This window comes from Musa acuminata, chromosome BXJ2-3, assembly GCF_036884655.1.
Source record: "Musa acuminata AAA Group cultivar baxijiao chromosome BXJ2-3, Cavendish_Baxijiao_AAA, whole genome shotgun sequence".
Taxonomy (NCBI): Eukaryota; Viridiplantae; Streptophyta; class Magnoliopsida; order Zingiberales; family Musaceae; genus Musa; species Musa acuminata.
This window is the reverse complement of record NC_088340.1, coordinates 9425359-9449012: the sequence shown is the minus strand read 5'-3', so window position 1 is coordinate 9449012 and position 23654 is coordinate 9425359. Positions and strand designations below refer to the sequence as shown.

The window sequence follows — 23654 nt, the reverse complement described above, 5'->3', positions numbered from 1 at the left end:
TGCTCCATGGGTTCCACAAAAAGGACATGTAATGATCATTTTGTCCAATGCCAAGAATATATCATTCCCACACTAATAATTGCCTCTTGCATGGTTATAGCTACAAATAACTGATATTACTGGTGCAGTGATGCACTCACTCTAAACAATAAAAGCCAGTCATCCTAAACTCGTAGAATTAATCTTTTCTAATGAATTCTCAGAGAAACTTATACTATGAGGCTTATGTTGCAAAGAAACAGCCTGGAGTTATAAAGATGGAAACTTACTCACCGCCAGCAGTCAAAAGTGACTCCCATCAGATCAACATACTATCTACAAGCCATTATAGATCCTTCGAAGTCCGAAAACTTAATTGACTACCAGCAGTCAAAAAAGTGACTCCCATCAGATCAACATACTGTCCAAACCCTTCGTTTCACCTAAATAGTCTCTTCCACCCATCCCTCGGTTCCTGCCATGCCCGAATCTCTTCTAAACCACTTCACCCAAAGCCAACATCTTCCAAGTTTATTCAAGACTTGCATAGACTGGTTAAAGAGATGCAGATGGTTTGGAAAAACAAAAGAAACAATCGACTCATTTGAGAACATGTGGAATGGCAATGTGAAGCCTGATCAGTTGACATTTATTAGTTATCGAATACAAAGAGTGAAGTCCATCAATTCAGACCCTACCATGCTCCTAAAAGCCCAGTGTTTGCATAAAAGGAAGTGTGTCCCAAGGGATCCAGAGACGTACCAAGAACATGCAGCCCGAAGACCTCTTAGCTGCATCATCAAATTCCATCTTCCCTGTTCAAGTTACAGTCGAAAAGTTCTTCCTGTAGTCAAAACTGATACCAAGGATGTCAGTTCAAACAACCTAGCAGAAGATACAAATTAATCACAAAATCCCAGCTAGGAACACCCTGTTTAATATGTCCACTAAGCTACTGCAAAAATAAAACAAAAGTATGTTTTGAAGATTGTCCGACATACTGCACATCCAAAATGGCAATTGCTTAAGGCCTTTAAAAGCTGTCATTCTGGAATGCATCAAGAACAGCTATCATTGAGTATGCAATCAGTACTAGAAGACATAGATGTGTTTTGAAAAAGAATTCAGCATTCCACTGGAATGGCATGCCGAAAAACAACAACCATATCTATGCAATGACCTGAGGATAACATGATCAATTGACCAATTACATTAAACAAAGAAAAATAAATTATTATCTAAGCTATGACTTGAGAATCACCTTATCTACCAACCAATTACAACAAGGAAAAATTAAATAAACAGAATTTCAGAACATTAAAACTCGACATTACATTTCCATGGTGTCACGACGAGCTACAATCCAACAACCTTTGGAAGGACCACTGCCATTGATGTGTGGCCCATGTATCAGTTTCAGGAACCCTGCATTATCGCATGCAGCTTTGACATCGTGTTAAATCTTACAAAGAACCATGTAAAAACATGAGAACATTCCATGTCTGATTGCATAGGATACTTGATGGAATGTCTTAGCTAAAACTTCTCAGCAGAATAATCACACTATTGAAGTGTCAGGTATCATTTCAAAGCTTACCACCAAGAAGTTATTCTTAATTGAAACATCAACCACCAAGGATGCAAGTCACTAGCTCGATGCTCGGCAGATCAGTAACATCACAAGAAAGAGTCACCCGAAACTGTAGCTCAAATGATAAAAGAGTGCCTTCTGACTGCAGAAATTAACAACAACGTTTAGTCAATTACAAATTTGAACGTAAGAGAGCCATCAATAAAGAAACAAAAAACAAATATTTTGAATGAAATTCTTGCCTAGGATGCACTACAGATTTGAAAAATCCAAATTGATGGTTTAGGTTTAAATGCTCTTAACAGTGATGATTAGGTGTTGCATCCAAATTAGGCTATTGAGAATGAGATTAAATTATAGATTCGGAAACAAGAGATGACTGATGGTTCAGGAAATTAAACCAACATATTACATAACTAAGTAATTTGCAATTTCATACACCCATTTTACTATTAACATTTCCTTTAAGTGATTATCTTCCACTTCAGCAACCTTCTCATGGAACTCTTTAGAACTGACTTGTTGCAACCATGCTTAGCAATTAAATAAAATTGATTCATAAAACAGGAATCAGGCATAGCTTATTCAATTACTATTGGGTTGGCTCAAGTAGGCAAGTGCTGCCATGGATAGTGCATGAGGCAAGTCACAATATAGAGCAACAGCTAGACCATGTAACTCACATGTCAGAAACCAGGAGACAATTTTGTGCTATGTGTTAGGTCTTGGTGAGGATGACAAGCTTTTGTGCGGAAGAGATTGTAATCCCCCAATTCGTCCCACATTAGAACTAAAAGATGGGCTACGCTGGTATTCAATGATTGATGGATTTCCAACTTGTAACATGGGCTTAAGCATTTGAAGCGACCACGTTGCTAAAGGCTTGTTCATATAGCGATAGCATTAATAACAAAATATGGATCACCCTAGTCATCCACATATCCTAGTCAATCGTAAAGCTGCAAAGAGAAAATCTAAAGTGAAGTTTCCTTGATAAGTTTCTTGAGTTAATCTAGTTAGAGTGGTCTAAACTATTCTCGAGAAGCCCGACCTTCTCCACAATCGTAAGTATTTGCATACAAAGAGAAGCATAAATTCTTGTAGAAACAAAATAAATATGCATTTCCATGCCCTAGACACAATTAATATGTTGCTAGCCAAATTACAATTACCTGTAGATGAGTTAAACTAAGAATAACTTCCCAGAGTTTCTGAATCTTCATTGTTCCTCTTATGAGAACCAAGTAGTTGAAAAGAATACTCTCCCTAAAAAAGTACAAAATCATGATGACACATATATTGACTAACTTGGAAGAGAATTAAATTACTTTGCTTGAAGTTTGTGGCATGGACTATTGCTTAAAAATCCAGGACATATGAATTAACAAACTCAATAATTTATGACTTTGAATGAAGCTTGTGGCTCAGAGAATCGCTTAGAGGTATAGGCTACTATCTAATTATAGGTCAAATCAGCTGCCTGGAATCACAGGCTATTTGACAACTATGTTTCAGATGCTGCGAGACAAAGGTGCTATGTAATGGAGAAACAAACTAACATTTCTAAAGAAATATGAATATAATCTCTAATCCTTGAGCAGGGTGATGAGATTATGGAATAGATGTGCCTTGATTGTTAAAATCACAAAAAAATACACTGCAGAACGAGAAACTCAAACTACTTGTAATTTCTTCGTATGATCAGGAATTAGTATAAAATTATACCCACATTGAAGTCTTGATCAGTAAGTGTATTGGCTACCAAAGGATCACATGAGTAACATAGACAATTATCCATAGATAGAGGGGGCAAAATTGCTTACTTCAGTCCCATGAATCCTCAGCAAGAAGTATCTTGGACTTGGAGTAGCAGCAGCAACTAAAACACATGCTTGACAGCCCAAGAGAGATGGTGCCGAAAAAGTTGCACAAGACACCTAACTCATTCGTGAGATCGCCGGTGCCTCTTTGAATGTTCGACCTCCTGCAGCTTGCTGTGAGCCATAGATGATCTTCCTCTGTCCCTGCCATCATCGCGCTCTGGCTTGCGATCTCTACGCCTATAGTGATCACCATGTCTGTCTCTGTCATCTCGATGCCTATCACCTTCCCAATTAAGTTCCCGCACTCTTTCCCTATCTCTCTCCCTCCCCCCTTTCCCTTTTCCGCTCTCGGTCCCTCGTTATCTCTCATGGTATCTCTTTCCCTCTCATCACGATGTCTTCTCTCTGACCAGACCTGTCCAGGACCCGCATCTTTCTCCTTTTCACGCCTTCTCTTTGGAGAACCATGATGATCCCTTTCAGCCATCCTCTTATTCCCATGGCTCCCTTCTCATGCTGCCGATCGGAGGTCGCATCCTCCCCATTGCTCGACTGCTCTTCACCTCCCCATCCAGCCATGTTGGGATCAGACCACATCCCATTGCCACCAGGTGCCAATCCCCGCCAAAAGAAAGTTGGGTTGATATGAGGAGCCACAACAGGAGGGAACGAAGGCACCTGCAGGGAAACCTTCAAAACCAGGACCCATCCTCCCCATTGCTGCCCCAAAGCCCATCGAGTCGCAAACCCTTGACCAAACATAACTCCAGGATGCAACACAGGTGGTGGTGGGGCAACAATCCCACCATTGCCCATGATACCCGTTCCATTGACAGTACCCATCCTGTTTCTCATATTACCCATCGACCCTCGGTTCCATGTCCCGTCGCCTCTTTCCCAATTTCCACCACCACCACCTCCACCGCCTCCACGTCCGAAATTGCTGCTTCCTCTATTCTTCTGGGTGAGTGCCGGCTGCTGGGACTGAGCCATCACCTGCTGGTTCTTGTTCATTTGGTTCTCACCCATTCGCTGAATCGTGTCTGGTGAAGCTAAAGCCACCAAGCAAGGCCTTCCATCAAACAGATGCCCATTCATACCCTCCTTGCAGGCTGCTGCAGCCATTGGATCGTAGAAGTCAACCTGACAGTGTCCCTTTGATTTCCCACTGACCGAAAAACTTCACTTCTTTAACCTGTCCATACTTGCATAGCTCCGCCTCAAGCTCTGCATCAGTTGTCCATCATTGATGTTCGCCGACGAATAGAGTAGTCCCACCAACTACTCATCCGGCTTCACCATTCCAACCCGTGTCCGGTCCGCCATTAGCGTTACCTGCAGCCGCAACTTTGCCACCACCACCTCCCTGCTTCTGGAAGCCCTCGTTCCCAATTCCACCTCCTTGCCTCTGCAAACACTAGTTTGAGAAGCCATTGTTCCCATTATGGCTCTGGATCTGACCAATGCTACCAGGAGCCTGACCCAGGCCAGTCCTAGCTGCACCCTCCGCCACCGGAATCGGCAGCGAAGGTGGCGGCTCGACGCCTTCTCTGAATCGCGGATCCTGCGTGATCCCCGGGATCTGGACCATCTCCGTCTCTGCCACCGCCAGGGCAGGCACCCACTGGCACGGCTGCGGTGGTTGGTTTTCTCCCCTCCGTTCGTCCCCGGCCTGAATACCCCTCACCTGGTCGCGATCGTGGAAGGCCTGGTGGAACCCGTTGTCGTCGTCCTCCCTATAGAACTGGCCGAGATCGCTTCGTTCCGGTGGAACCCTCCACGTGCTCGGACGCCGTCGAGGCCATCGCCACCGTCAATCATTCGGTAGGAGGAGGAACTCGTAAGAACGAACGAAGAAGCAGGTCTGGTTAAATACGATAGGGTTGCATTAAGAGTTCGGATTAGTTTAACCAGACTGCTCCGATATTTTCATCGTCTCTTCAAACCGTCCATATTTGGATGATGTAGTCCAGATTTGGGATTTGCCCATCAGAGTTGGATAGTTAAAAGGTGTCGCGGAGCATTCATGGACGTTGCAGTTCCGGGGACCGAATAGCAACTAAAAGCGGACGATTAGCCGTCAGAGTAGCCGTTGATTGATTTGTCGCACGTGCTGAATTTAACAAATATATTTATATCAATAAAAATTGGAGTACAAATAAATAAATAAATAAATAAATATATGTATATGTATATATATATATGTACATATATATATATATATATATGTAAATAAATATATATATAAATATATATATATATATGTATATATATATATGTATATATATATGTATATATATATATATATGTATATATGTATATATGTATATATATATATATATATATATATATATATATATATAGTAGAATGGTGCTGGCGCTGGGAGAGCTGGAAGCAACGCTATGGCTCTTGCTCTGTCCTTGCCCTTCACCACGCGCGACTCCTTTCTGCACCTCCAACCCTCGCGCACTAGTAAACAGTCCAACACCCACCGTCCTTCCCTCGCCACCTCCCCCTGCTCTCCTCTTCTCCTCTCCGCCAACACCCCAGCTTCCGGTCGTAGCAGAAGAAGGAAAGTGACGCGAAGCAAACGCTGCCTTCATCTATCGAGTAAGAAACGACCTATTCTCTTTATTCCCCTCTCTATATCTGTAGCTTTTGACTGCGGGTGTTCTGCTGGTTGGTCTCATCTTGCACATCACATGTTTGTCAAAATGCCTAAGCGTTTAGCGATAGCCTCGTTGGGTTATCATTCATGTTTTCTACTTTGGTCATCGATAACATGTTGTTCCGATGAAATTAATGTATGACAATCCTTATGCGAAGCTTACATGGAAGATCTGCTGCATGTTGAGCTCTCTTATCGTGTGTAATTGTTATTTTCCTTTTGGATCAAGCTAATGGCTTTGGGGACAATGGGGGTTGGGTTTTATCCATTCATTGGCATGGTATACCACCTTTCACTATGTTTGTTTTTGCCGTTGGATTGATTATTTCTTATGGTACATATGACTGAAAGTTCAAAACTTCAGACTGCGTGGCAAGTGATGTTGGTGTTGCTAATCTGGAGGAGCAAGCTGAAGTTGAAGTTGCAGAAGGGTATACGATGACACAGTTCTGTGACAAAATGATCGAGTTCTTCATGCATGAGAAACCACAAACAAAGGATTGGAGGAAGTTCTTGGTGTTCAGGGATGATTGGAAGAAGTATAAGGAGAACTTCTTCAATAGATGTCAGGTGCGTGCGGACACCGAGGATGATCCAGTTATGAAGCAGAAGTTGGTCGGACTTGCAAGGAAAATGAAGAAAGTACACCACTCTTCTCCTCTCTTATGTATGTTTCATATTTGATTACCTTGAAGCTTGAAGCTAGCAATTCCATCCCCAATACAATAAGCAAAATCCACCTTAACTGCAAATGTTGGTAACTAAGAAATCACCATATGTTTGCTAATATGGAGTGTTCTTTCAATTGCAGATAGATGATGAAATAGAGAAGCACATGGAACTTCTGATGGAGATCCAGGAAAATCCCCTGGACATTGATGCAGTTGTTGCAAGAAGGCGGAAGGAATTCACCAGCGACTTTTTCCGTCACCTCGATATATTACAAGATGCACTTGATAGCCTAAATGACCGGGATGGTAGATAAATCTGCATCATCAGTTATCTGTTCATTCTCTGAACGTTATTTACTTGCATTCCATATTTTATTACAATTAGTGATTTCTTTTCCCTTTTGTCTCTATTGGACTAGTGTATATTTGCAAAACTGACTTGCACGTGCTTTTTTCAACATATGTGTGTATATATATATGTGTATATATATATGTATATATATGTATATATATATAAATGTATACATGTATATATATATATATATATATATATATATATATATATATATATATATATATATAAGTACGTATACATATATATACATATATGTATATAGATACACACACACACACACACACACACACACACACACACACACATATATATATATATATATATATATATATATATATATATATATATATATATATATATATATATATATATATATATATATATATATATATATATATATATATATATATATATCATTGTCTAGATTGTTGTTTCTCATGGTCATAGAATCTTCTCTGTCTTTCTTTTTTTTGTGACAATTGCATCTGTTTTGTTTCAAATTCTACTGCTTGCCTGAAGGAGAAACTTTGTGCATGCTGGTTTCAGGCAAGCTGGTTGCATCTATTTCTTTATAAATAAATGCATGGTTGACATACCATTTGTCTGGTTGATATGCAACTGAGTTTGTTTTGACTGATCTTTCTTTCCATACACTGTTTTGTTAATAGTTTCTTCTTATGTGATGTGCTCCCTATGAACTTGAACTTCCACATTTAATGTCTCTTAAGATGTGCTTCTTGAGCAGGAATAGCAAGGCTTGGAGCTAGATGCTTGTCTGCAGTACGTGCATATGACAATGCAATTGAACAATTGGAGACACTAGATGTGGCTCAGTCAAAGTTTGATGATATTCTAAATTCCCCTTCCTTGGATGAAGCATGTGAAAAGATTAAGAGGCTTGCCAAGTCAAAGGAACTTGACTCATCCTTGATTCTTCTGATATATAGATCTTGGGCAGCAGCAAAAGAATCTACAAGTATGAGGAGTGAGGTGACACTTTGACATTTTAATTGGCTTAGATGTTATTTGGTTTTAACCTTTTGAAATAAAGTGATATTGTGTCTTAGAATATCACTGAAGTTGTATCTTCTGCTCACCAAAGAAGGGCAGAAAATATGCATGCCAGTCTTTTGTAACTTTCTGTTATTAGCATCATATGTCTTGAGTATGAATATTTGGGTCATAGAAATTGTTGAACCCTGCAGGTTAAAGACATAATGTATCACATATATATGACAACAAAGAGAAGCCTCAAAAGCATTGCACCACCTGAGATAAAGCTACTGAAGTATTTGTTGAACATAACAGATCCTGAAGAACGGTTTTCAGCACTTGCTACTGCTTTCTCTCCAGGGGACAACCATGATAACAAGGATTCTAATGCTCTGTACACGTAAGCCATTGTTCTCTTTTTAACGTCCTCATGATTATTTGATCTCCCACATTATTTGTTTTCGAAGTCAAATGGAAAATTGCTTCCCAAATAACATAAGAACTCCGGGTGTAGAACACCATCTGATTGCTCAGATTGGGTGAACCAATTTAATATTTGACTGATTGACAGCCAATTGATGCAAAAGTTAACTAAAAAATTTGCCATGCTCACATATGTTATCCTACCTAAATTTAGTAGATTGTTAATTCTTCAAACATGTTCCAGATAAATGTTAATGATGCACCATTATCTTAGTATTTTCTGTGGCACCTGTCATGCTTTTAGTTCTAGGTACAATGTTCTGAAAAATGCTTATGTCAGTAAACTGAATCATAACTTTAAAATGCTCCCTCCCTCCCTCCTCTCGCTCCTTTGTCCTTGATCTAAGCATGAAGCCAAGCTTTCCTTATTGCCTGAACTACTTTTCCTGTTTTTCTTCTCAGAACTCCTAAGGAGCTGCATAAGTGGATTAAGATAATGCTTGATGCTTACCATCTGAACAAAGAGGAGACTGACCTGATGGAAGCAAGACGAATGGGTGATCCAGTGGTAATCCAAAGACTTTTCATTTTAAAGGAAACAATTGAGGAAGAATACATGAAGCAACTTTCGGAGAAAGAAGACCAAGAAGCAAAAGAGTGAAACTTATGTATCTGTGTCTCCATATCATTTCCAAATCAACACAGGATCTCAACCAAGAAATAGCTCAATAGTTAGTTTTGGCTTTGGTTTGTTGCCAAGTTGGATATTCCAAATCCAGAATATGGCTCTAAATGTTGCACAGCTCTTTTCTACTATGAAAGAATGCAAGAGAAGTGATGATGGGGCGATTGGTCAGATGCTGCCACCCCGATGATAACTGTAGAGTTAAATCCGAGATGTTCGAGCAGAGAGCCTTATCAGTTGACCTTCAGTCAGAAATGAAATAATAGATAGCTCACATATTTTGATTTATATAATCAATCTTATGTTTTGTGTGGTACATTCAGTTTGTAGCATTGATGTGTAAGGTGATAGTACTTACGTTTTGATTTTGATATTAACAGTCGTACAGTTTATAGGACAATGATTGCAGGTGGTTCTTCTTGCGCAGAATTTGTTTTTGTTTTTAGTTTATATTTCATCGTCCAAAGTTCAAATTCCATAAAAATAAGGAAGATCCTTATTCGGGTCTTTCAGTAGGTATAGTCCGTCCCATTGAACATAGACGGACATGTAATAGAGTGGCACTCTTGGTTTTCGACGATTGTCATTTCTCTTAGGTTTTAATCTGATTGAGAGTTAATCCCGATCTAATACTAATTATTAAGATCAAGAACACTAAGACAGGTGGGGGGTGAATTAGTACAGTAAAAAATTTTCGATAATTAAAACTGTGTTCGCACGTTAAAAATAATTTCGATGCGAAAGTCGATTCGAAAAGTTCTTCAATTCAAGATATAGTGAAGTACAGTTGAAATAAAGCAACGGAGATAATTTACAGTTAAGATAGAGTGTAGAATGTAGAATGTAAATGCAAACCGAGACAATTTGAGTTAAGATAGAGTGTAGAATGTAGAATGTAAATACAAACTGAGATTTAGAGTGCTTTAATCAATCTTGACCAACATCCACTTTCATTCGCCAATTTGTTATATAGTAGTTTGCGATGTTCATGTAGAATGATCGATATGGTGCAAAGCTGATTCCTGCGCGTCAGATCTATCATTTGAGCCGTGCAAAGCTCAAAATGGACCAAACCTAAACCAAACCGGGTTGACCCAGATCGGAACTTAATGAACCGCTTTTACTGTGACGCCATCTAGTTAACGACGGGTACTGTTCCGTTCCGTTAGTCCGACCACGTCATCCCTAACGTCACGGCGCCAACCAAACAATTGGAATCCGCTCCGTCGCCGTCGGTCTTAACGGCGCCCTTAGCAGCTCACCAACACTAAGCTAATTAAAATAAGCAACTCTTTTGCATATTAGTCCTCGTATACTTTTTTATAACACAAAACCTCGCAATCTCGTTATTTTATATCATTTCTGCCGGCTCTCGTTCCTTCCGCCTCCCTTTGCTCCGTAGCGAGGGGAACAATGTCGGTAAGAATCGATATCCTCTCGTTTCTTTCTCGATTTGAAGTTGCTAATCTGGGTTCTTGGTTGCTACTTTGATCGATTGTGGTTCTGTTTGGCTGATCTTGTGGCGATTGATGTGGTCTGGTAGAGCGTGATCGATTGTGGTGTGTGATTGTCGCGATTTCTTGGCTTTCTTGATACCGTTTTGGACGCTTTTGTATCTCGTTCTCTCTTTCTCTCTCTTGTGATCGGTTCGATTGAGCGGAATAAATAATCTTTCCCGTTCGTGTCTATGGGATCAGATTGCTATGCTCTTTACGAAGATTTCCCGATACTTATCATGGATGCTGTTACGAACTCGAATATTATTATTGTTGACCCAAAATAACAGTAAATTTCATGGTCATGCTAATGTGTGCAATCGCTTTTTCTTTCAAATTTATGTATTTTTTTTATAAATCTATGGGTTTTTCTCTGTTTTTCTGGGGGGATTTTATCTATTTGAGAAACTTCATTTAGACTACTTTTCCTGCTTTGTTCATGGCGAAATTCCACTTCCCGTGAGGTGAAAATTGTCGTGCTTTTTTCTTTCTGTACATGTAGTAGGCTTGTGGTCAAGAAACGTCTACGAGTTCAAACACAAAAGCATGACTTGGGTAGTAGTTTTATTCTGTTTGAGGCTAAAGGGGTTTGAAGATGGGTTTAATGACAATCTCAATATTTTCTGTAGATATTATGTTGCTATCGAGTTTCTATATATTCTTTCTTGGATACAAGGCCCAGCTACTTCTATAAACTTAGAGCTTCCACGATAAAGGGAGAGATGACTCTGAGTCTTCTCTTCTTTAACTTCAATTTTGAACCTTCAGTTTTGGTTTTGCAAAATTTAACAACATATTGGTGGTATTTATCGGTGGCAGACAATGATCGTGTTCCACCTTTCAGCATTTTATGCTGTCCATTACTGAGATACACCATTCACTAAGTCAAATGTTGATATGTTATGCTAACTTTTATTGTTGAAAAGAAAGATTGTGTGTTCATCTTTGGCTCTGGCTTCTGGTCTTACAGAGTAGCATGTTCTTGTATCATACATGCATGCTATAAAAATGAAAGATTTTTAGGTACGAACCACGAAATTCTTATGATCTTAGCTCTAAACTAGTTTAGCTTGTTAAGAATAGCAAAGAAAAGCCAGCTCCATTAGAATTTTGTTACATACCAGTTCAGTTATGGAAGATGTGACGTGGTAGTTAGAGGCTTTGAGCCTTGATGTTATACTAGAGGAAGCATGGAGATTAGCTGAAATAAAAGATATAATAATTTTTTGGTCTCGTTTGTTTGGAGGAAGAATGGAAATCGACACAAGATGTAAGCATCAAGGATCAGAAAAATTACATGTATTAAGGATTTTTTCTGATATCCCAAGGCAAAATCCTGTTTTAAGGTGATCATTTGGGGTCCTCTAGTAATCATGATTGTGATCCTAAACAGATTTGTCCCTCTTTGCATTTTTCTCTTGAATCATATCTACTGAAATCAAAAAGTGTATTAAGATGGACAAAAGCCAATGAACTGAAGCTACATTACAGATGAAGCAGCAAACTTGCATCAGATGGCACACGCAGGGCACCCATAATCATCCGCATGGATTAAGCATTATAGGTATCAAGATGAGATGTTAGATGAGTTAATTCAAGTTTATATCAGGCTAGCGATTTATTATATGTTACCGATGATTGGAGAAAAAGACCTAATTGTGCATAATTATGGTCATATCAATTTCTCAATGGGCACCAATCAGGCCTTGTATACTAAGCCTATCGTTTGGTTCGGTGAACACTTGATGCTTGAGTAGATTTAATAACAACACGAGATTGAAAACTTTGCTATATAGTTATCTTTATTAAATATGAAACGAAGTCCTCTTTAGTTTTGGCATACACAGAATTATGTTTCTAGAGTTGTCGATTCCATTTGTTGTGTGTATTTTTTTATGAAAATCCATCCATGTACCGCAGAACCATGTGAGTCAAGTGGCTACCTGATGTAACATAATCATGGTTCATAACCAGATTCATATGCTGCATGTAATCTTCATCGTTACTGATGAATGTGCTTTGACATCTATACCATGTTAGTTAATCCGATGACCATGCTGCTACATCTTCATTCGTATTATGAAGTTGTATGTTTTTTAACTCCTTATCCATTAGGTTTTCTGTCATCATTACTACACATGAATATGTTTTGGATTCCAGCAGGACAAGGGTCGGCCCTTACCCAAGTTCGGTGAGTAGGATGTTAACGATCCTGCTTCCGCAGAGGGATTCACCGTGATCTTCAATAAGGCTAGAGATGAGAAGAAGACAGGTAGCAATGCGCGAGAAACAGATTCTCCCGGAAAGGAGGAGACAGCTTTTAGAAACGAACCTTATGCTACCAAGCCTAGTACGGTAAGCATAAATTTTATGCATATCTATCAAGAATTCTGCAATGAGTTTGGTTGGTTATTAGCTCCGTTCCTTTTGCCATAATAGCAGACAATATTAGGGCTGAAATATATAGAAAGTAAGTTTATCAACTCCGTGGCTGCAGAAGAAATGGTTTTGCTGCATGCAAGCATCAGCTGAAACTTGATGGCCGGGGCTTATGATTTATATAAGGTACCAGACAGACTTGTAGCGTTTGGAGTTCCTTTGGATGTTTCTATCAGAATTAGCATCACAGGGAAGACGTTCCACGGGGACTGGGGAAGGTGGAAAACCATGGCTATCGTTTCACCACTCTGTATGAAATTGCCACCGGAGGATATATCAATCATAAACTAAGCTTGCAATTTTTTTTTTATTCTATCTATTGTCCCATAATTTTATCAGTGATGCTGCTGCTTTAGTCTGCCGTGGACGTTTCTGTGGTCTTCGATTCAAGAGAGTTCTTATATTGCTTGACTATAGAGTGCTGATTTGTAGATGCCTTCTTTTGTTCCCCTTATTCTTTAGAACAGTGGCTAACATGTTTAAAATAATATTTTAAAAACATTTCTTAAAAATAAAAGTTTCAAAAAATAAATGATAATTATATGTTTTGATTAAGAATATCCCAAATGAAAAGATAAAAGAGAATTAATGGGGTGAGACAAATAAGGAGAACCACGTTATGAAGAAACAATATCATCGCTTTACGCACCATCGAGAGGAGATTTTATTGGGTGTTAAAAGAGTGACACAACCATAATCCAGCAGGTCCATACTCGAACCTTATCCCCATTTTTGGCACATAAAAAGGCTACAAGAAGAACGAACACTAGTCAAGAATTCTCAATTCCGAAGCTCTCTTTGGAGGCAAGAGAAAAGATTATTTCTGGATGATTGACTTTATTTTGATACATCTTTACCGAACAGCCCTGAGATCGCCTTCCCAGGGTCGATCTGCTTGATGAGAGACTCTCCAACCAACACCTACGATGAGAAGTTATGCAAGTCGTCATGCAATTGTACCGATGAGGAGTAATAGAACATTCAGCAAATAGTTACACTTCCATTGTTCAGTTACGAAGTTCCCATTGTTCAAGTACAAAGTTCCTAGTCTTAAGTGAAACTGATCATGCAATTGTACTGATGCAGACTACAGTTCAAACTAGATTATAACATCATTTGACCCAAAACTAGTTTAGTTGCTGACTCAGTAAAAAGCAATCAGAACTCAAATGAATTCAACCGACTACAAACAAATGTCAACCTGTCCCAGCCTTCCCGTCCAACTGGTTCTATAGCTGGCTACGGGTGTCTGTCCAACTGGTTCGGTTGACTATACTGCAGACAAATTTTCCCAAGTGTCTGTTAGATTAAAAACCAACTGGGCCAGTTAATTTAAACATCAGTCAACCAGTTTGATCACTTCAGTTATTTACACCTGTTAATAGGCAAGTGGAAGATGGAAGGAGGACATGGCGGTATGTACCAGCTGGGGTATGGCTAGATGGCCAGTGTGTTGCCAACTGTCTGATGTCAGCTCTCTAGAACTTTGACACATTCATGATGGCCTTGCTATCGGGCCCGCTTCACTAGTATATGTATGGGCACAGCTAGTTCGCTAGATGTGTCAACTTACTAATCATCTCAATTGCAGCGGCTGACTGTATCTTGGAGTATGACAGCTCTATGAAACATTCATGACGATCTCGCCATTGTCCAACTCCTACCTATTATTTGATAGGTAGATATTAAACCACTTGACTATGTTGACCCAGTACATGACACAGGCATTGGTGGCAAACTTGTGAAGACAACAGCACTGTTGGTCATGGACGAGGGAGAGTTGCCAAGGATCATCTGTTGTTGGTCAAGGATCACAAGCTGCTGTGGACAATTCAGGGATGTGCCTCTTTGCTGAGACTGAGGAAGAGAGGTGGGTTGAGGAAGGGGAGGGGGGAGGGGGGAGGGGGGAGAGGGAAGAGGGAAATAAGGGTCAGCTCTGAGAAGTTAAGTTCAGGTCTGACGGATTTAGGCATGGGAGTGAGATTTCAGCAGATCCAAGGATCATGATAAAAAGGGTCCAAGATATAGAAAACATGAAGCTTACAGACTTGGCTAACAAAACACTATTGATCCCCCAAGCAAAACATAATCGTCAAGCCTAAATTTAAAGCCCAGATAAAAATATACATAATTTGATCAGTTTGGTTAGCTGGAAATTTTCAAACTTAAGCCATACGACCAGTGTAGCCATCCAGCTTTCTTTTATTTCATCGGTTTACTTCTTCGATGAACTGGCTGGGTGTTCCAACTGGCAGTGTGGAACACTGCAAAGTTTGGTCAAATTCTGATCAACAATTTTGACCAATTCTGATCTTTTCAGCCAATTCTTTCCAATCCTGATCTTTTCTTTGTTTAACACCTTCTACTATTATGGGATTGATCATAGCAAATCCAAAACATTTTCCTGTAAAATTTAGAAACCCCAGAATAAGAAAAACATTGAGCCCACTCAGCTGATCAGCCCACCATGGGTTCCAAATTGCAGGCTGATTCTGAAATTGAATCTTATGTACATTGGGTTATAGAGATTTTTTTTTATGACAACTGTTGTTTTAGCTACTGGATCCACGATCAAACAGTTCTATGACTTGCAGAAGATCAAAATCATCCTCAAGTCTAATAGCAAAACACAACAATTACATGACTTATAGAGTATCCATAGAATACCATATTTCACAGCAATCAAAAGAAAAATAAGCTAACCCAAATTTGGCATATTTAGATGAAATAGTGTTAAGAGAACTTACTGCTCTAACCCCAGCACCTTGTACATATGAAATATCTTGAGGAGTAAATAAGCCTGACTCTCCAACAACCTGCGATTGAAAGTGGCATTATCCAACTGAATGCAGTATAAAGCAAATGAAAAAAATATAATCTTGAAATTCCTACTAAAATACCCAAAAGAATTAAAAATACAATCATGAACTTCCTGCTTCTCAAATAAGCTAAAATATTCAAAATCATCAGTTAATTTACTACCATAGTCATAATATCTTTGGAGACAGTCTAGCAATAAAAACAAACTAGTGACATCTAAGCAATAATTTAGAATTTGGGGTCTGAGCAGAACATCAAATTTACCTCTACAATCAAACAATAATAATGACTAGTACAAAAAGCTAACATCATGACTAAATATTTTGATGATAATGTAAGGAAATGATTCTATTACTGCTACCAATATTACAAAGAGAAGAAAAGGCTAGTGACAGAAATTTATGAGGCTACATTGATGAAACGTTGGTTGAGATGGATCCTGCAAGTCAACAAATATGATAAGTCAGAAGAACTCCCAGTCTACATAACTTCTTGTTCTTCAGACTGGCATATTATGTCACAACTCAACTTGAATAAATTGTGCTGGAACAGTCCACAGGTTTATACAAAAACTGACATAGCAGAGTAAATAATCAAGAATTTCTAAAAATCAATTTCATTCAACAACATAAGATCCATGTAACTTCTTGTTATTCAGGCTACCATAGAACAATATATTCAACTTAAATGATTTTTCTTGAAATTATCTCACAGATATAAGCAAAAGATTGACAAGATGTAGTCAATATAGTCAAATATAATAAGTGACACATTCTAGGATTTGAGCTTAATGTTTCATCAATGATAGGCTTACTATTATGCCTCTTCGCTGGATAATTTCGCCACGCTCTCCCTCCAGAAGTTTTTTTGTGTTTGAAATGTCAACCTCAAATGTCTCTGCAAAAAGGACAAGTTGCAATTACAAGAAATCCCTTATGTCCTAAAGTAACAAATTTTTAAATTGAAGATCAATATCTTCTCTGGAACATTGATAGCAGCCCGATATTTGTGATGACAATGCAGAAATGCTCATGTTTGTCTATTCATTGTTATAATTTAACCAACCATCAGCAGGAAAAAAAAAGGTTAATTTACAAGGCAGGGTTGCAACAATTCCTTAATGAAGCTATGTACTGTCAACTTCATTCACCAGGACCAATTGTACCCTCATTTCACCTTCAATAAAATGCTGTTTTCATTCAGAGCAAATCTTTCAGTTTATGTTTCCATTATGAAGGAAAGGCAACCTAATTTAATTCTTGTTCATCCTTTGAGATCCTTAAGCCTTGCGGCATGCACCAATGTCAAACCACTCTAATCAAAATTTTGTATCCCTTGACAACTACCTCACAATGAAGTCATCACACACCTAGGTGAGGCGAGGCGAGGCCTGAGCACCCACCTATTGGGCTGGGCAGGCGTCTTCACTCAGGCACTAGGCGAGCCAGATGGACACCTGGTTCAACTCAGGCCAGTTCGAGCCTGAGCTGAACCAAACAATTGTATCTGGTTCAATTGAACCAATTATATGCTAAGTCAACGACCACGGAGTTTGATTGAAACCTGTCCATGCACAAGCACTAATGCAGAAACCCTTTCTCACTTCGTTTCTGCATGGTGGTGGAGTTCCTCCCATTGGCGAATGATGACAGTAGCGGCAGCAACAGCGTCTTCCTCCAGCAGCAGCAGCAGTGACAACGGTAGCGGTGACGTCTTCCTCCGGCAGCAGCGGCAGCTTCTTCCCCTCCCTCCCAGTATATTTCTCCTCCTCCCTCCTACCTCTGCCCTGTTCACCGCAGACCTCCTAGGTTCACCACAGCCTCTTCCCTCTTCGCTCTTCCTCGTTCATTGCTGCCTTCTACCCCTTTCACCACTATCTTCTTCTGCAGTCACCACAGCCCTCCGACAGCCTCTTCCCTCTTCCCCCTTCCCCCTTCCCTGTTCATTACTGCCTTGTTCCCATTTCACCACTGCCTTCTTCCCCATTCACTGCAGCCCTCCTACAGCCTCTTCCCCTCCTTCCCTGTTCACCGCTGCCACTTCATTGCTATTTGTCAATTTAAACTTAGAATAGCTGCCTGCTTTGCTGTTAGTCTTTGTTGCTTGTCTATATTTGTGAGAACAGCAGCTGCCTTCTGTAGTGAGCAGCAGCTGCTGCATGCTGTAGTGAATCAATAGTAAAATGTCGATTATTATTGCTATTGCTATAGTGATTAGTGCTACTTTTTAGTGTTTTGGATTGTCGTTGCAGCTTAGATGGTGACACGATTGAAGATGATGAACTGGATTTTAATGATATTTGATGTTAATCTTGTTTTATTTTATCATTGTTATTGGATATGGACAATGTCGTATGGTACTTTAAATGAATGCAAGTTTGATGTGTTATTTTTGTTTTAGTTTATTTTTATTAATAATGATATAATTTTTTAAAATTATAATATTTGGGAGCGCATCGGGTATTTTGGGACCTAGCTCCTTTTAGCACCTAGCACTTTTGACGACACTGCTATCTCATATAGGTGAACGATAATTGCTCCTCCTACATGAGTACAAGGATGTCAGATCTATGTCCCAAGACATCCTCCAAAGGAACTTGTGTCTTTGTACAGATGTTCCAAATTAACAGAAGATGGTAATCTGAGGGGAAAAAAAGAAAAAGTTTGTTTGCTACAAGTTCCTCTGGTGTCTTAACATGCTAATGAATAGTCAATAATGAAATATAGTTGTATGACATCTTGGTGCTTGGTAGAGATGCACCTTCATGTTAATAAACATGAATATGCAAGCATAATATTTCTGAAATTCAAGGAGTCATACCAAGGTTACGGTTATTAATGCCAATGAGTTGAATTCCATCTATCTTCAGTACACGATCCATTTCTCTTTCATCATGCACCTACAATTTCAAGAAGAGATTATCATATGGATCTCATTAATTCTAATGTTTAGTCAGTAAGAACAGTTTGTCTAATAGACCCAGACCAGTATATAAAAAGAAAAGCCAATTAAAAGAACTTTTCATAACAATCTAAATGGACTAACCCAAGTGTTATAAGAACTCAACAGCAAGCTGCAACATAATTCAACTTAAGTCATTTTTGTTTTTAAATTTTTCTAAAGAAGATAATTGGCAACATCTTCTGCAATAGAACTCCAATGGAACTAGCACAAACTCCTAAAGGGAAACAAGATTCTGAACTGAGAAACATAATCTTTTATGAGAGATTGATGTTTAAATCTTTCGCTAACAAAAAGAAGATGAGTATGATAATAACGGATTAATTGCTAAAAGAAGTCTAACATGTTCCAATCTAGCATATCCATTAGCATGCTAATTTGTAACATTAAATTCAACAATAGGATCATATACTTGTTCTTTTATGGAGTATATCAACTTTTTTTGCTTTAGAAGAGATTGAATTTTCATGGACAAGTAAACTAGAAGCATATCCTGAAGAAGCATGTTGCACACCTCAATAAGAGCTGCTAAACCAAGCTCCCTGCAGATCATGGTCATGTACTTGATATCAAGATCTGGTAGCACTCCAGCAATTAGAAGAACTGCATCTGCACCTTTTGAACGAGCATTGTAAATTTGCCAGGAATCAATGATGAATTCTTTGCACAGAAGAGGGCACTGCAATTACTCATTCGATTAAAGGCACACAAATAGGTCAACAAATTGTGGATCTAAAGAGCAAGTTAACAATAAATCACAAGAAACATATCTTAAAATTATATGCATTATACAAACCTCAACTCCAGCTTTTCGAACAGCTTCAAGATTTTGAAAGCTCCCCTGAATTTGTAATAAAAAAAGCCAATCAGGTGAACTGCTAAATTCCTGCTTCAGACAAAATATATAAAAGTTTGATGACAATCTCAATTGTTCACATTAGGAAGTTCACCTGAAAGTACTTTTCATCTGTCAAAATGCTCAGGCATGCTGCTCCATGTTTCTCATAAGTCTTAGCTATTTGAACCTGTCATTAACTTAAACAGCATCAAACATAGATTCACCCCACAGAGGAAAAGATGTAAATACAATTGGCTGTTATGTACTTGAAGTGTCCCATATCATATGCCTAATTTTACTCAAAATATCATATTTTCGTTAAACGCTTTTTTACAGTGTAACTTTTTAAGTTGGAAACAAACAAAAAGTAAAACCATACAATCCTGTCGAATATAACAGCTGAAAAAGACAAAGCATAGCCAAGGTGGTTGACTTGGAATGCAGCAGATAGAAAAATCTTTATTATTAAGTATCAACCAGATTTTGTTTCTTTTGTGTGTGTGTGTGCGTTGTTATGGCATAGCTAAGCTCAAAAAGCAGAGTATCCACTATTACTTAGACCTCCATAACATAAAATTTCACAAAATCCTATAGAGTAGTGGCAAAACCAATATCCTAGAGATAATCCTTTAAATCATGATGTAAAACATGTATCCATATGTTAGGCATCTCATTTGATAAGTGCTCTCAGATAAATGACAAATTATGCATGTTAATGCAGAGATACAGGTAACCACTTCAAATATCTAGATGAAAAACCAGTAAGCATATATTCTTTTCCGGCCAACATCTCATATCAACCATATATTTGTAATCATGGGAGATAAGGCCGGTAGAAGAGTAGCAGAACTCACAGGATCAAAATCTCCACGCAGGACACCTTTACTCGGTGAAGCCTTTTTAACCTCCGCGATAAGAGCAGGAACACCAGTTCGTCGATAGGATTCTCTTAGAGCTCCAACAAAATCTCTAACAGGAGGAGCACCTTCAACAGCTTTCTTCAATGTTTCCAAGGGTTTTGTTTGTTTAAACTACAAAAAGAAAAGAGAGACTGAGAATTTTATTATCATTCATGTGGCCACTGAACTAGACAAAGCTTGGTAATACCTGTGCAACTTCGACTTCCTTGTCCCATATTATCTGTTCCAAAATATTGCGAGGAGTATCTTTCTCATCCTTCGAACCCTCAGAAGGATGTCCAGTTCGGTGGCTTCTTCTAATCCTAATTCCCTGCTTTGCTGCTATATCATTCAGTGACATTCCACTTTCCCACTCTTGAACTTCAACAGAGTTTACAAAGTCGTCACCCTTGTAAGTTAATGTGGCACGTACATCAGTAGACTTCTGCGAAAAGCAATTTAAGATGCATATGTTTTTTATTATACATCTGTACCTCATTATATTTTGTCTTATACGACCTATTCAAGAATTCAAATGGGTCATTTTAACAATATACATGTAAAGAGCTTATGTGCGAGAACAAAGAGATGCAATGAATCAGAAAACATAGGATATCCAAACATGACAAATGTAATAAGATTTCCTACACATATTTATGGATTTGGCTCATTTAGTAGTTTAGGAACTTTCATAAACAATACTGTTTATTAATCAGAAAACTTCTTCCAAGAAAGTTGTTTAACTTTCTTGGATGACTGCTTCTCTCTTCCAAGAAAGTTGAACGAAAAGATAAATGGAAATAACAACAGAGACAATCCAACTGACGTGTCATAATTTTACAACGAAAGCACCAATAGACACTACTATACATGGAAATCATTGACAAAACCACCATAGGATGAGACAGCTAGGCGCAGTGCTTGGATAAGTGGGACACGTTGCAGAAATCATGCTAATATACGCATGCATACTTGATAGGCAACATATGCCAATAAAATTTGCAAAAAATGTTTACTTTATATAGTTCCAGGATTCATTCCTTGTCGAAAGCAGCGATGTTCGCAATTAATCCAGAAAGGACCCCGGCAGGGCAACTTGTGAATGGTTTCCATTCGGGCATTCCGACAAACGAAATAAAGCCTCTTTTAATAGCCATAAAGCTTAAAAATCAGACTCAGATTCGACCTTCATCCAAACTAAGCAGCCATTCACCACAAGCGACGAACAGGAACAGCTTTTCCGAACAATAATACCAAATAAAATGAGCAGCTTGGAACAAGAACACCTTCCCATCCTCCAGGAACCAACATACCTCGTCCGATCTCGTGCAACGGAGACGAGCCGATCGCCGCGAGCCAGGCAGGAGAACCCGCGGGACCAATTCCTTGGACGAGAGATTTCGCGCAGGATTCACTGAGGTTACGACCGGAAACAAAACCCTAACCCCATGAGAACAGCCGGCAAGGATCCCTTCCATTCCTTCTGCCGAAACGACACCGCGCGAGGCCCACCGCGGCCGGAGGGGAGACAAAGAGGGGCACGGTGAATGAGGCCAACGCGAGTGAGGATATCTCGACGGATTTGGCCATTAAATAATGGAACAAAGTTGGCGGACGTGGGCCCCGATCCCCTGTGTCGCGAAAGCCAGGGAACAGGTTTTTCTCCGACGTGGAACGAATAAAAACCCTGTTTTCTGTTTTTAGCCGAACAGAGAAGCCCAAATGGCACCGACCCTCCTCCGTCTCGTAAAACACGGGTAACACCCCATTCTCATTTTGAAAACGAAGGATGTGGAATTGTCTCGTAGCAGCAACTGATTGATTGGCTGACCGCTATAGTCCACGTTGATCATTGACCGTCCCAATCATAACGAGGAACACATTTTTCTCATTCATTATCACATTTCTTTTCATTTATTATGATTAGAAAGGTAATCATATATTTTATTCGATTCTTTAATAATCATAAATTTTTTTCTCTTCTTTTTATAATAAAATAATAATAATAAATTTTATTTTATAAAAATATATATTTTAAATTAAAAAAATTGAAATGACTCTATTCTTTTTTGAACTACTTTAGCCCACAATAAGATACCCGGATTATCAATTTAAAGGATCGGATTAGGAAACCTTCCTTGGAAGCATAATACTTCCACCTCGAGAGTACAATGCATCTACCTCAAGAGCACAATACTTTGACCTCGGGGCCATCTCAAAGTCACCTCAAAGCTATCTTGGATCTACCTCGAAGATACTTCGAACAATCATATGTACATGTGTCTCGATCACGTCAGGATGACTAAAACGTCAACGATATTTTCCTATAACATTGTACGAATCTTATGTTTGGTGCAATAAGCCAACATGGGCATTAGTGACTTGATCATTAAAGAAAAAATTATCGAGAATACCCCCAACCTAATTCTATAGGTTCATGCTCTATAAATAGTGACTTGAACTGAGATTAACTAGGACAATTAAAAGATATACTAATAGATTGGTGCTAAAGAGAATGTCATCAAGATGTCTCAATAAAACTTTGTGAGATCGTTCAAGCTGAACCATGAAGAGTCTAATAAGTCGAATGAACAGGAGGGTTCGAATTCGATTGTGTCCAATGCCCTACTATCAAACCCACCAATCTAGCCTAGACCCGCTCCCCCAACCTTTCAACTACTCGATCCTTTACTCTTTCATTGATTATTCTAAGATTCAATGGTTAATCCACTATTTACTCAACCATAGCCACTAAAATATTTTATAGTCTAATTAGGCAAGCCTAATTCCTGACCGAACCTAATCATATATCATATCCTTTACAGTTGACCAGTCTTAAGAAAATAATTCTCCAAATCATCCCTTTCATGATCTGCTCAACCATCTTCCTCAAAAATTAGAGGGGCTGAAAGAATTAATCATTTAAGTTTAACTCTTCGAGATGAACTAATGGCCCAAGGATACAAGAAAAAAACGATAAGACAAGTAAAGCAACATAAAGTCAATCCGGTC

The 23654-nt window shown here is 38.9% G+C and overlaps 2 protein-coding genes, 1 long non-coding RNA gene and 1 pseudogene across 6 annotated transcripts; 2 read left to right on the top strand and 2 right to left on the bottom strand.

Moving 5' to 3' along the window:
• Window positions 1–846: 846 nt before the first annotated feature.
• Window positions 847–5479, bottom strand: LOC135607286 (uncharacterized; annotated as a pseudogene).
• A 294-nt stretch (window positions 5480–5773) lies between these two features.
• On the top strand, window positions 5774–9589 carry LOC135607285 (uncharacterized protein At4g37920-like). 2 transcript variants are annotated; one of them, XM_065099007.1, is made up of 7 exons: window positions 5777–6004; window positions 6292–6342; window positions 6427–6704; window positions 6874–7039; window positions 7834–8078; window positions 8294–8481; window positions 8967–9589. In XM_065099007.1, exons 1-7 carry the CDS (start codon window positions 5797–5799, stop codon window positions 9163–9165), a joined length of 1335 nt encoding a protein of 444 aa, XP_064955079.1. In that variant the 5' UTR covers window positions 5777–5796; the 3' UTR covers window positions 9166–9589. The 2 variants fall into 2 exon arrangements, with proteins under 2 accessions (XP_064955080.1, XP_064955079.1); XM_065099008.1 differs by lacking the exon at window positions 6292–6342 and having other exon boundaries at window positions 5774–6004.
• Window positions 9590–10515: 926 nt separating this feature from the next.
• Window positions 10516–13462, top strand: LOC135607284 (uncharacterized). The gene is made up of 3 exons (XR_010485128.1): window positions 10516–10608; window positions 12846–13040; window positions 13183–13462. It is a non-coding gene; the product is annotated as an uncharacterized LOC135607284 (long non-coding RNA).
• Window positions 13463–13757: 295 nt separating this feature from the next.
• LOC135607283 (indole-3-glycerol phosphate synthase, chloroplastic-like) lies at window positions 13758–22195 on the bottom strand. Of its 3 annotated transcripts, none has more exons than XM_065099005.1 (10): window positions 21956–22195; window positions 20851–21087; window positions 20598–20774; window positions 19856–19930; window positions 19702–19746; window positions 19420–19584; window positions 18765–18843; window positions 16759–16841; window positions 15872–15940; window positions 13758–14045 (listed from the first exon to the last, which is right to left on the bottom strand). In XM_065099005.1, exons 1-10 carry the CDS (start codon window positions 22118–22120, stop codon window positions 13962–13964), a joined length of 1179 nt encoding a protein of 392 aa, XP_064955077.1. In that variant the 5' UTR covers window positions 22121–22195; the 3' UTR covers window positions 13758–13961. The 3 variants fall into 3 exon arrangements, 2 of the variants coding, with proteins under 2 accessions (XP_064955077.1, XP_064955078.1); XM_065099006.1 differs by having other exon boundaries at window positions 20851–21051; XR_010485127.1 differs by lacking the exon at window positions 18765–18843 and having other exon boundaries at window positions 13969–14045.
• Window positions 22196–23654: the final 1459 nt, after the last annotated feature.